Source organism: Rana temporaria, chromosome 2, assembly GCF_905171775.1.
Source record: "Rana temporaria chromosome 2, aRanTem1.1, whole genome shotgun sequence".
Classification (NCBI taxonomy): Eukaryota; Metazoa; Chordata; class Amphibia; order Anura; family Ranidae; genus Rana; species Rana temporaria.
Window position 1 is genome coordinate 345246112 of NC_053490.1, and position 12031 is coordinate 345258142.

Here is a 12031-nt window from a genome sequence, read left to right on the forward strand (position 1 = left end):
ACTGGCAGTGTCATTGGTTTGACCATACCACAGGGGGTGGCAGAAGTTTTTTCATAAATAGAAGCTGATCATTGTAAGCACCCGTGCCAGTATTAAATGGTTTGATACATCTGACTTGTATACAAACTTACGGGCTGGATCAGTATATGAGAGAAAGTGCCTAAAAAAACAAACAAAAAAAAAACATTGAAGCCATCCCATCTAAAGATTGGCAAGTTACAATATATTTTGCTTTTGGGTTTAATCACTTTAACCACTTCCCTACCGGAACATTGTAAAATGACGCCGGAAGGAACCTCTCCTCCCTCCGGGCGGGCGTTATGACGTCCGCCCGTTCTCAGGGTGCGGTGATCGTGGATGGAGGTATGTCACTTCTCAGGGTAAAGAGCCAATAAAATTGTCTCTTTACCACAAGACTGGCTGTGTCCAATCACAGCAGGATACAAATGTCAACAAACCACGGTAACTAGTTGTTGCAAGGTTTTGTGTGAGACGCTTGCAATAACCGCTAGTTACCATTTACAGTGTAAAGTAAAACAGATTGCCCAGTAATAAAGGGTACTGTTCTGCAGCCCATCAGAGTACCAGAGTACCTGCAGCCCATGCCTCATAGAAAATATGTTGGTGTTTTGCTTTCCAAAATTGTCTCATTTTGTGAGTTTCCATTGTCCTGGTGCTCCAGGGCCTTTAAAAATTGTAATGGGTTGTCAGAAAATTATATGTGTAAAATGTATGCTCCTAGAACACCTGACTGTGCTCCTTGCATGTTGGGCCTCTGTATGTGACCAGGCTGTGTAAAAGTCACTCGCATGTGGTATCACCGTACTCGGTGTAGCAGAATGTATTTTGGGGTGTAACCTTTGCTATGTACATGCTATGTTTTAGAAAAATAATAAATTAAAAACTGATAAAATTCATTCCACTTTTTCCAAAATCTTGTGGAAAAAAAATGACATGTTCAAAAGACTCATTATTACTCAGAATATAAGTTGGGGTGTTTGCTTTCCAAAATGGGGTCATTTTGTGGGTAATTCCACTGTTCTGGTGTTCCAGGGCCTTAAAAATGTGATGGTCAGGAAATTAGATGCGTAAATTATACACCTAGAATTAGGGTTGTCCCGATACCACTTTTGAGACCGAGTAAAAGTACCGATACTTTTTTTTCCCCCAAGTACTCGCTGATACCGATACTTTTTTTTTTTTATGTCATGTGACGATTTTTATTTTTTTTGGGGGGGGGGGGGTGGATTGTCTGTAAAAAAAAAAAAAATTATTGTAATGCCAACGGCCACCACCAGATGACGCAGGTCACAGAGGGAAGCTTGGCACTTCACAAGGCCGCAAAGCCGTGGCCTCAATTACCGGCTGTCGTGGGCCCGCCGCGATCGCACACTGTGCCTCCGTGCGCCCCCACCTCCCGACCGGGCCTGCCGTCGTAATTGCGACCTGGCGCCCGGATTTTGTCGAGCCCTGTATTAGGATTAAAGATGGCAGGGTAATAGTTCTCAGGCCTATTACAGGTAGGCGTACCCTGCCTTCGTGAAAATCCGGATCAGACGGTGCAGTCAAGGTAAACAAGTTCTCCAAAATGGAAGGATGGACATATCCATAATCGGTTCAAGGAAAACATAGAGGAGAATGCAGTGGCCTAGGACCACAGATATTGGGCAGCCCTGTTCCTAGGAAGAACTCGTATCAATCATTGAGCCAGGCCATAGCCTCCTTGGGGTTGTTGTAGAAGTGCGCTTTACCCTCATAAATGATTCGCAGCTTGGTGGGAAAACATGGCGTAGGAGAGGCCCTCCGTACGCAGGCAGACCTTCACTGCCGCAACGGAGGTGTGTTGTCGCTGGACATCTGCTAAAAAATCGGGGAACACTGAGATGGTGTATTTAAGTGGACCCTTCTCTCGGGCCATGCGCAGAATAGCAACTTTGTCTTAGAAGTTGAGGATCCTTGCTATAATGGATCGTGGGGGTACTCCAGAAGGTGGGACGCGGAGGGGTGCGGTGGGCATGCTCAATGACATGTGAAAAGGATGGTGCATCAGTCCCAATTTTATAGGCATTTTTCTGGGTGGGAGCCCTCCGCCCTTTCAGGGAAACCAACAAAGCGGAGGTTGTTCCTCCTCGATTATCCAAATCGCCGATTTTGGCGCAGAGGGCCGCCATTTCCCCCATTGGGTCCCTCACCGTAACAGCCAAGGGGTGGACAACATCCTCAAGGGAGCTGATACGTTCAACCTCCCGAGGCTCTGTCCCTTAAATTTTGCACATCTTGTTTCAGGAGAGAAAAGTCTTGCAGTCCTGTATAGCATGCATGATGGAGGCCAGGGTGGGCTCAGCAGGAGGGGAAACGGGGCCTGAGCCATCCTCGCTGTCTATGGGGAGTCCTGAGACTGCAGGGGGTCTGGTTGTGCACCGTGGGGAGCAGGGGCAGATTCACTCACCAGAGCCTGTGATTTCTTGTGAGGAGTGGAGATGGGTGGCTGCAGCAGCATGCCGTGTTTATTGCATTAATATAGGGTTTTTTGGAAGTGTTATTGGAATACCTGCTGGGTTCCTATGCTGATGTAATACTGTATTATAAGTCTAGATACTTTTTTATATATATATATTTTCTACAATAAATATCTAGATTTTTATATTGTGTGCCGCCAAGTAAATTTTTTTCTAGTTTATATTGGTTTCCATTCTCACTATACCGTGACGTTGGCATACTGATGCATCCACAGCAATCAGTCACCCTGTGATGATGCACATCTTAGCAAGGTCCTTTAAAATGTATTCTGCTATGGGCTTTTACTGGCAAGAAAAGTGTCCTGTTTTTTTTTTTTTTTTTCCGGACTGCCTGTAAATCTACGGGTGGTTGGTTGGCAACACCGCCCTATAACAATATATTTGGTGTTCCTTAATGCACTCCCAAGAAAGGGTATTTACAGTAAGTCAGAAATTCTAATCTATTCCTATAGACATTAGTAACTGTTTGCATGCTAAGTTTTCATGCTGTTTATTTTTTTATTTTTCCCCCTAACCAGATATTGAATGCTGCATACCATGTGGAGGTCACATTTAATTCTGGATCCACTGTCACCAGAATGGTGTGGGAACAGATTGTACAGGTAAAACTTGGTGATGAAAAGAATTTATAAGGGTTGTTGGATGGCATTCCTTTAATTCTGGCCCAGCCAGCAAGTCTGTTATATTAAACCTACTTTAACCACTTAAGCCCCGGACCATTTGGCTGGCCAAATAGAAGGCCGGTTTTTGCGATTCGGCACTGTGTTGCTTTAACTGACAATTTGCGCGGTCGTGCAACGTGGCTCTCAAACAAAATTGACTTTTTTCACAAATGGAGCTTTCTTTTGGTGGTATTTGATCACCTCCTGAGGTTTTTATTTTTTGCGCTATAAACAAAAATAGAGCTACAATTTATTTTTTATTTTTTTGCCCTTCAGACCAAAATCCACGCAAAAGTTGGATGAAAGGCACATTACCATCATTTTTGCGGAGGTATTTGGCCGCTAGCTGGGAGCGGCCGCAAAATGGTTAAAACCACCTGCATAGTGCAACTGCAGCGCTGCCTATTCAATGGGCAGGAGTGGTGTATACAAAGTTTTCAGGCTCTTTACAGGCGCTATTTTTAGCCCAAAAGTGCATGGGAAAAATGCCCCAGTGTAAAGGGTCTTGGTCAAAGTGTTACTGGCAAGATCACCAGGTGGAAAAAAAAGGGGGGGAGCCTTGAAGGAAACCGAATGCAGCCACTACATTTGGAAATTGATAAGCTGCAATAGATTAAATGTTTTTGGTTTAAAACTGCTTTAAAGGACTTTTGGGTATATACAGTGGGGCAAAAAAGTATTTAGTCAGCCACCAATTGTGCAATTTCTCACACTTAAAAAGATGAGAGGCCTGTAATTGTCATCATAGGTATACCTCAACTATGAGAGACAAAATGTGGATACAAATCCAGACAATCACATTTGTCTGATTTGGAAAGAATGTATTTGCAAATTATGGTGGAAAATAAGTATTTGGTCAATATCAAAAGTTAATTTCAATACTTTTATATATCATTTGTTGGCAATGACAGAGGTCAAACGTTTTCTGTAAGTCTTCACAAGGTTGCCACATACTGTTGCTGGTACGTTGGCCCATTCCTCCATGCAGATCTCCTCTAGAGCAGTGATGTTTTGGGGCTGTCGCTGGGCAACACAGACTTTCAACTCCCTCCAAAGGTTTTCTATGGGGTTAAGATCTGGAGACTGGCTAGGCCACTCCAGGACCTTAAAATGCTTCTTAAGAAGCCACTACTTTGTTGCCCGAGCAGTGTGTTTGGGATCATTGTCATGCTGAAAGACCCAGCTACGTTTCATCTTCAATGCCCTTGCTGATGGGAGGAGGTTTGCACTTAAAACCTCACGATACATGGCCCCATTCATTCTTTTATGTACATGGATCGGTCGTACTGTTCCCCTGTTGCAGAGAAACAGCCTAGTAGGTATGGTGTTCTTTGGATGCAACTCTGCATTCTCTCTCCTCCAAACATGACGAGTTGTTTTTCTACCAAACAGTTCTACTTTGGTTTCATCTGACAATATGACGTTCTCCCTATCCTCTTCTGGATCATCCAAATGCTCTCTAGCAAAACTGATGGGCCCGGACATGTACTTGCTTAAGCAGAGGGACACGTCTGGCACTGCAGGATCTCAGTCCCTAGCGGCGTAGTGTTACAGATGGAAGCATTTGTTACATTGGTCCCAGCTCTCTGCAGGTCATTCACTAGGTCCCCCCAGGGTGAGATTTTGTGTGGAGCCCCAGATCGAGGGAGAGGATCAGTGGTCTTGTATGTCTTCTATTTTCTAATTATTGCTCCCACAGTTGATTTCTTCATACCAAGCTGCTTGCCTATTGCAGATTCAGTCTTCCCAGCCTGGTGCAGGTCTACAATTTTGTTTCTGGTGTCCTTTGACAGCTCTTTGGTCTTCACCATAGTGAGTTTTGGAGTGTGACTGTTTGAGGTTGTGGACATGTGTCTTTTATACTGATAACAAGTTCAAACAGGTAATGAGTGGAGGACAGAGGAGCCTCTTAAGAAGATACAGGTCTGTGAGAGTCAGAAATCTTGCTTATTTGTAGGTGACCAAATACTTATTTCTTTATCGTACATCACAGGACACAGAGCGGCATAGTCATTACTATACAGGTTATAGAGTCTACCTTCAGGTGATGGACACTGGCAATCTCAAACAGGAAGTCCCCTCCCTATATAACTCCCTCCCATAGTGGGAGTACCTCAGTTTTTTTGCCAGTGTCTTAGGTGTTGGTCACAAATTAGCTTTGCCTCCACGTTCTTGGGACCAAGGCAGGCTAACCGGATCTGTCCAAAGTGCCTCAGAGCCGAAGTGGACAGTACCCGGGCCCCAAGTCGTGGGGTTTTGCCTATAATGCCTCTCCTTGGAGGGCTGGACCCTGGGCCCAGGACTTTGGCCTTTTTAAAGGTCAAAAGTACCTGCTGCCAGGGTGCTGTATAGGTCCAGGGCAGTAGGTGTTCCTTCCAGGACCCCAGTACCTGAAGGTCTAGTACGCTACCCACGGAGAAGGGGGAAGATTGGACCGTGTGCTATGCATGGAGCAGGTAAGGGGGGGGCCTGCGGGACTTGGTTTGACGGCAGGCACCCGGGGGAGATACTCAGGGGGCTAGCCTGGGTATGCTCTGCATTGGCTAAAACTTCCACTATGTCTGTTTAAGACAGGATGGTCTTATTTTTTCCCCAGTAGCCGGTCCCCCTGATTGTGTTGTATTTTGTGCTGCTGCAACTCTGCATGGTGGGAAAGGTGCTAGACGGGCAGCCTAACCCATGACAAAAGGTCTGTACGGCCTAAATTGTCTTACCTGGCCAGGGTCTTTTCCACCGCATAACAAGTGTCCCTCATCCCAGGAGGAATGGAGCCTCCAGCGTTTGACACGCTTCCCCCCCCCCCCCCCCCAGCATGCTGCGAATACGCGCGCGGTTGTGCGGAAGCGACAGGGAACGTAAACGGCGTCAGGAGGAAGGGGCGTCCCCTCCTCACTGTTATCTTCAGCTCAGATGCGCGCTGAAGGGCTGGAGGAAGGACAGAGCGGTGGTGCTCCTAGGGTGACACCCAGAGGCGTAAGAAGAACTGCGGGTCCGGAGCTAGCTCCCCAAAGACCATTATACTATAAAGCCTAGTCTCTTGCGGCAGTTGGCAAGCAGCACAATCCTTTGGGAACAGTTTCTAAAAAAAAAAAGTAACTGCCTTCCCAGTAGCTTAGGGGCATTAGATACAACCTATTTACCCTAGCCATATTATTTTACTCCTTGCTGCAACAGTGGGTTGTTGTTTTTTTCCGGGGTACCTCAGTATTGTATCATGGCTCCCAAAGGCTCAGGAACTAAAGGTGCAAAAAATGCTAAAACAGAAGGGGTTCCCCCTCTGATTCTGAGGATCTTAGTCAGGCTACGCCAGTTCTATCCTCACCTAATAAGCCAGAGGAGGTCGCCTTGGGTGAGCCATTGGGTATGTTTGGTGCTTTGGCTGGCCCTAACCATCCCAACCCTGTGTTTGTCACAGAGGATATGCTAGCTACCTCTCTGAGTGGGCTAGAACAAAGATTGACAAATTTAATTGCAAATTCTTTTCCAGGCAAAAAACAGACTAGATCCCCATCGCCTAAACTCATATCCTCGGATGCTGAGATTCTCTCCCCTGAGGAATACGAATCTCAGGAGGATCAAGTGGAACAGAACCTGGAGGGTTCAGATATTGAGGAGTCCACCATAGAAGAACCATTTTCAGCCTCCCAGGCGGGGAGAGTATGTGGATCCAGTCTTTAACAGACATGGTTCGTTCGGCATTTAAACTGCCTTTACTAGGGCCTCAAGTCCCTGCGGTGTCTTCTTTGGGCTCCTTAAAGGCGCCACTAAGTAATGCGCTGTTTCCGGTTCATCCTCTTTTAGAGGATCTGATCTTTCAGGATTGGGTACGGCCTGACAGAATATTCATACCTCCTAAGAGGTTTTCTGTCCTCTACCCTATGCAATAAAATTTTTTCAAAGAAATGGGCGCTCCCGGCTGTGGACGCAGCCATCTCCTGCGTGAATAAATCCTTGACTTGCCCGGTAGAGAACATACAAGTGTTCAAAGACCCGGTCGATTAACGGTTAGAAACTCTTTTGAAAGCTTCCTTTACTACGGCAGGAGCGGCGGTGCAGCCAGCAGTAGCTGCTATTGGCGTTTGTCAAGCGTTAAAAGATCAGACAAAGCAGATGTTAAAGAACATTCCGGCTCAGCAGGCACGAGAATTAGCCGACCTCCCCAGAGCCCTGTGTTTTGCGGTTGATGCTATAAAAGATTCCATCCAGCAGGCTTCCCGTTTGTCACTATTCTTGGTACACATGCGAAGGCTCTTGTGGCTAAAGAATTGGTCGGCCGAGACTCCATGTAAAAAACTCTTAGCGGGCTTCCCCTTTCACGGAGGAAGACTTTTTGGGGAGGATCTGGATAAATACATACAGACGATATCAAGTGGCAAGAGCACTCTTTTGCCGGTAAAAAAGACATCTCGAGGCCCTACGTTTAAGCGGCAGCTGTCTCCAGCCCCAGGGCCCTCGGCCTCCAGGCAGTATCGACGGCCTCCTGCACGATCAAACTTTGGTAATAAGTCGCAAGGACAGGCCTCAGGTGGCAAGAGACCATGGTCTCGCAAGCCAGCAAAACCAGCCCCCAAATCGGCTTTATGAAGGGGCGCCCCCACTCAATCGGGTGGGGGGAAGGCTTTGATTCTTTGCAGAAGTTTGGGAAGCCAATGTCCCCGACAAATGGGTTCTTTCCTTGGTGGCCACAGGCTACAAAATAGAATTTCTGGAGTTTCCCCTCATTTTCAGGAATCAAGAGTTCCAAAAGATCTGGTAAAGGAGTCTCTGCTGGTAGCTTTGGATCGCCTTCTATGCCAGGGGGTAATCATAGAGGTGCCAGCCCAGGACCGCGGGCTAGGCTCTTACTCCAACCTATTTATCATACCAAAGCCCAACGGCGATGTCAGGCCGATCCTGGATCTAAAGGGTCTGAATTCTTACCTAAGGGTTCGCTCCATTCGGATGGAATCGCTACGGTCAGCAGCCGCTGCCTTGCAGCAGGACGATTATTTAGCCTCTATAGACATAAAGGATGCATACCTACATGTACCAATTTTTCAGGGGCATCAAAAATTCTTGCGCTTTGCAATCGCAGGACGCCACTACCAATTTGTAGCTCTCCCCTTCGGGTTAGCAACAGCCCCCCGGGTGTTTACGAAGGTCCTGGCTCCCATCTTAGCAAACCTAAGGACCCAAGGAATTTCGATCCTAGCTTACTTGGACGACCTCCTTATCATAGAGCACTCCGCTTCCGGCCTAAATCGAGCAGTAGCCCTTACAGTTCAGTACCTCGAGGTATTCGGCTGTGTCCTAAACCGAGAGAAATCCTCCTCGCAACCCACAATGCGGTTGGAATACCTGGGCATGCTGCTAGACTCGGAACAGCAGAGAGTGTTCCTACCTTTAGCAAAGGTATCAGAGTTAATCCAGTTGGTTCGGGGCAAAAAAGAACCAACCATTCGCTTATGTATGCGATTACTGTGCAAGCTGGTAGCCACTTTCGAGGCAGTACCTTATGCTCAGGTTCACACGCGAGTACTACAAGCAGCCATTCTGTCGGCTTGGAGCAAAAAGCCACAAGCCCTGGATCTTCCTTTGACCCTCTCGTCAAGTCCGTCAAAGTCTCTGCTGGTGGCTAAACCCTCAGAAGCTACTGAAGGGAAAATCTTTCAATCCCATCATCTGGAAGATAGTGACCACAGATGCCAGCCTAAAGGGCTGGGGAGCGGTCTTGGACGGGCACACTCAGCAGGGGACTTGGGCAGAATCGGAGAGACTACTGCCCATCAATGTCTTGGAGATCAGAGCTGCACGGTTAGCCTTGAAGACATGGACACCCAAGCTGCAAGGGTCTCCGGTGAGAGTGCAGTCCGACAATGCCACAGCGGTGGCATACATAAACCACCAAGGGGGCACAATGAGTCGAGCCGCCCAAAGGGAGGTGAACTTATTTTTTTTGTGGGCAGAGGCGCATGTGCCATGCATCTCGGCAATTTTTATTCCCGGAGTGGACAATTTACAGGCGGACTTCTTAAGTCGTCAGCAGCTGGTTCCAGGGGAATGGCCTCTCCATCCCCCAGGTCTTTCAAGAAATCTGCCAGAAGTGGGGATTTCCGGATGTAGACATCATGGCATCGAGGTTCAACAAAAAACTGAACAGGTTCATGTCCCGGACAAGGGATCCGTTGGCCTGTGGAACCGATGCACTGGTTTGCCCTTGGCAGCAGTTCAATCTACTATATGTCTTTCCCCCGTTACCATTGCTGCCCCGCCAGGATCATGGTAGAAAGCAGACCAGTTATTCTGGTAGCCCCGGCGTGGCCCCGGAGGTCATGGTACTCACTGATCGTGAAAAAGGCAGTGGAAAAGCCTTGGACCCTTCAACTTCGTCCAGACCTACTCTCCCAAGGCCCGATCCTCCACCCTGCCTTACGGCATCTAAATTTGACGGCTTGGCGGCTGAATCCCTGATTCTCAGGGGTAGAGGCCTGTCTAGCCAGGTAATTTCTACTCTGATTAAGGCCAGAAAGCCAGTCTCCAGAGTAATTTACTACAGGATTTGGAAGGCCTACGTAGTCTGGTGTGAGTCCCAAAAATGGCACCCCCGCAAGTACACCATTGACGGTTACATTTTCTACAGCTAGGAGTGGACAAAAACTTGGCCTTAAGCACTATCAAGGGACAGATTTCAGCCTTGTCAGTGTGGTTTCAGAGGCTTTTGGTCACTCACTCTAGTGAAGACTTTTTTTGCAGGGGGTCTTGCGCATTAATCCCCCTATCAAGTCACCGCTTTGTCCATGGGACTTAAAGCGGAGTTCCGACCACAATTTCACTTTTTAAATATAAATACCCCTGTAATACACAAGCTTAATGTATTCTAGTAAAGTTAGTCTGTAAACTAAGGTCCGTTTTGTTAGGTTGTTACAGCATTTAGACACTTTGTAAAATATAAATTGACTGGGGCCATCTTAAGTGTGGGCATCATGAAGCCAGACTGTATGACTTCCTGGATTTCAGCCTTGCAGATCTCGCACATGCTCGGTGCTGCACAAGCAGTGTAATAGGTTTCAGATCAGGTTTCGGCACCTGTACTGTCCAAGTCACATGATTCTTCGAGACTGGGGAGTGCACAGACTCCTGGAAAGTTACACCCACTACATTCCCAGGAGTCTGTGCGGTGTAGGTTAGGAAGCTTAAGCACCTAGGTGCAGGAAGAGGGAAGATTAACTATTCTGCCTAGCAACAACACTTTGTGGGCATCTAAAAAAAAATGTTTTTTTCTTAAAGGACTAATGACATTTTTTTTAAACCTACTGATGTTTATGGGTGGAACTCCACTTTAAATCTTGTATTGTCAGCTCTACAAAAGCAGCCCTTTGAACCTCTGGCTGAGGTTCCGTTAGTATTACTAACTAGAAAGTTAGTATTTTTAGTAGCTATGGCCTCTGCTAGAAGAGTATCAGGCAGCCTTGTCTTGTAGAGAACCATACCTCATTCTGCATAAAGACAGGGTGGTTCTCCGTCCGCATCCTTCTTTTTTGCCAAAGGTTGTCCAGTTTTCACTTAAACCAGGATTTGATCCTACCATCCTTCTTTCCAAGACCCACTTCTAGAAAGAAGGGCTTGCTACATACCTTGGATATTGTCAGGGCCATGAAGGCCTACCTTAAGGCTACAGAAAAGATTCAAAAGACGGACATATTGTTCATCCTGCCGGAGGGGCCCAAGATAGGTCAGGCGGCAGCAAAAGCTACCATCGCTAGATGGATTAAACAGTTAATCAGTCAGGCCTACGGCTTGAAGGGGTTGCCCCCTCCTTTATCAATAAAGGCCCATTCTACTAGGGCCATGAGCGCCTCCTGGGCAGCACACCACCAGATCTCTATGGCTCAGGTTTGCAAGGCGGCGACCTGGTCATCAGTCCACACGTTCACAAAGTTTTACCAGATGGACGTTGGATTGCCGATGCAGCCTTTGGGCAGGCGGTGCTGCGATTTGAGATCCTCTGGATCTGGGGCACCCTTGGTTAGTTAATTAATTAATTTTTGTTTGGATTTAATTATGATTTAAAAATAAATTTTCTGAATTAAGTCTTCTTGGTTGATGTCTCCCTCCCCTCATTAAAGCATTGCTTTCGGACATCCCGTATAGTAATGACTATGCCGCTCTGTGTCCCGTGATGTATAAAGAAAAGGATTTTTATATACAGCTTACCTGTAAAATCCTTTTCTTGAAGTACATCATGGGACACAGAGCTCCCACCCCTCTTTGGGGAAGATTTTGGGATGCATAATGCTTGCTACAAAACTGAGGTACTCCCACTATTGGAGGGAGTTATATAGGGAGGGGACTTCCTGTTTGAGATTGCCAGTGTCCATCACCTGAAGGTAGACTCTATAACCCGTATAGTAATGACTATGCCGCTCTGTGTCCCGTGATGTACTTCAAGAAAAGGATTTTACAGGTAAGCTGTATATAAAAATCCCTTTTTTCCACCATAATTTGCCAATGAATTCTTTCCAAATCAGACAATGTGATTGTCTGGATTTGTTTCCACATGTTGTCTCTCATAGTTGAGGTATACCTATGATGACAATTACAGGCCTCATCTTTTTAAGTGGGAGAACTTTCACAATTGGTGGCTGACTAAATGCGTTTTTTCTCCACTGTATGAATATATATTTTTATTTTTATTTTTTATTTATTTTTTTCTTCTTCTATTCAGTAAATATGAAATGGGTACATATAAAATATTCATATTTGTCATGTGCAGTGAGCTCTAACAAGGTCTTAAAGCTGCTACAAGTTACAGAGCAACTCAGATTTTTACAACTTTAGCCGGATTAGATATAAAATATTGCATAGATTTAC

At 46.3% G+C, this 12031-nt stretch overlaps 1 protein-coding gene across 1 annotated transcript in view; it reads left to right on the top strand.

Moving 5' to 3' along the window:
* The window catches only part of DSTYK (dual serine/threonine and tyrosine protein kinase), a 225176-nt gene that overhangs the window by 98554 nt on the left and 114591 nt on the right, over window positions 1–12031 (top strand). Inside the window, exon 5 of the mRNA XM_040337559.1 lies at window positions 3038–3121. Within this exon, the coding sequence (XP_040193493.1) occupies window positions 3038–3121 (84 nt within the window). The remainder of the gene's footprint in view (window positions 1–3037; window positions 3122–12031) is intronic.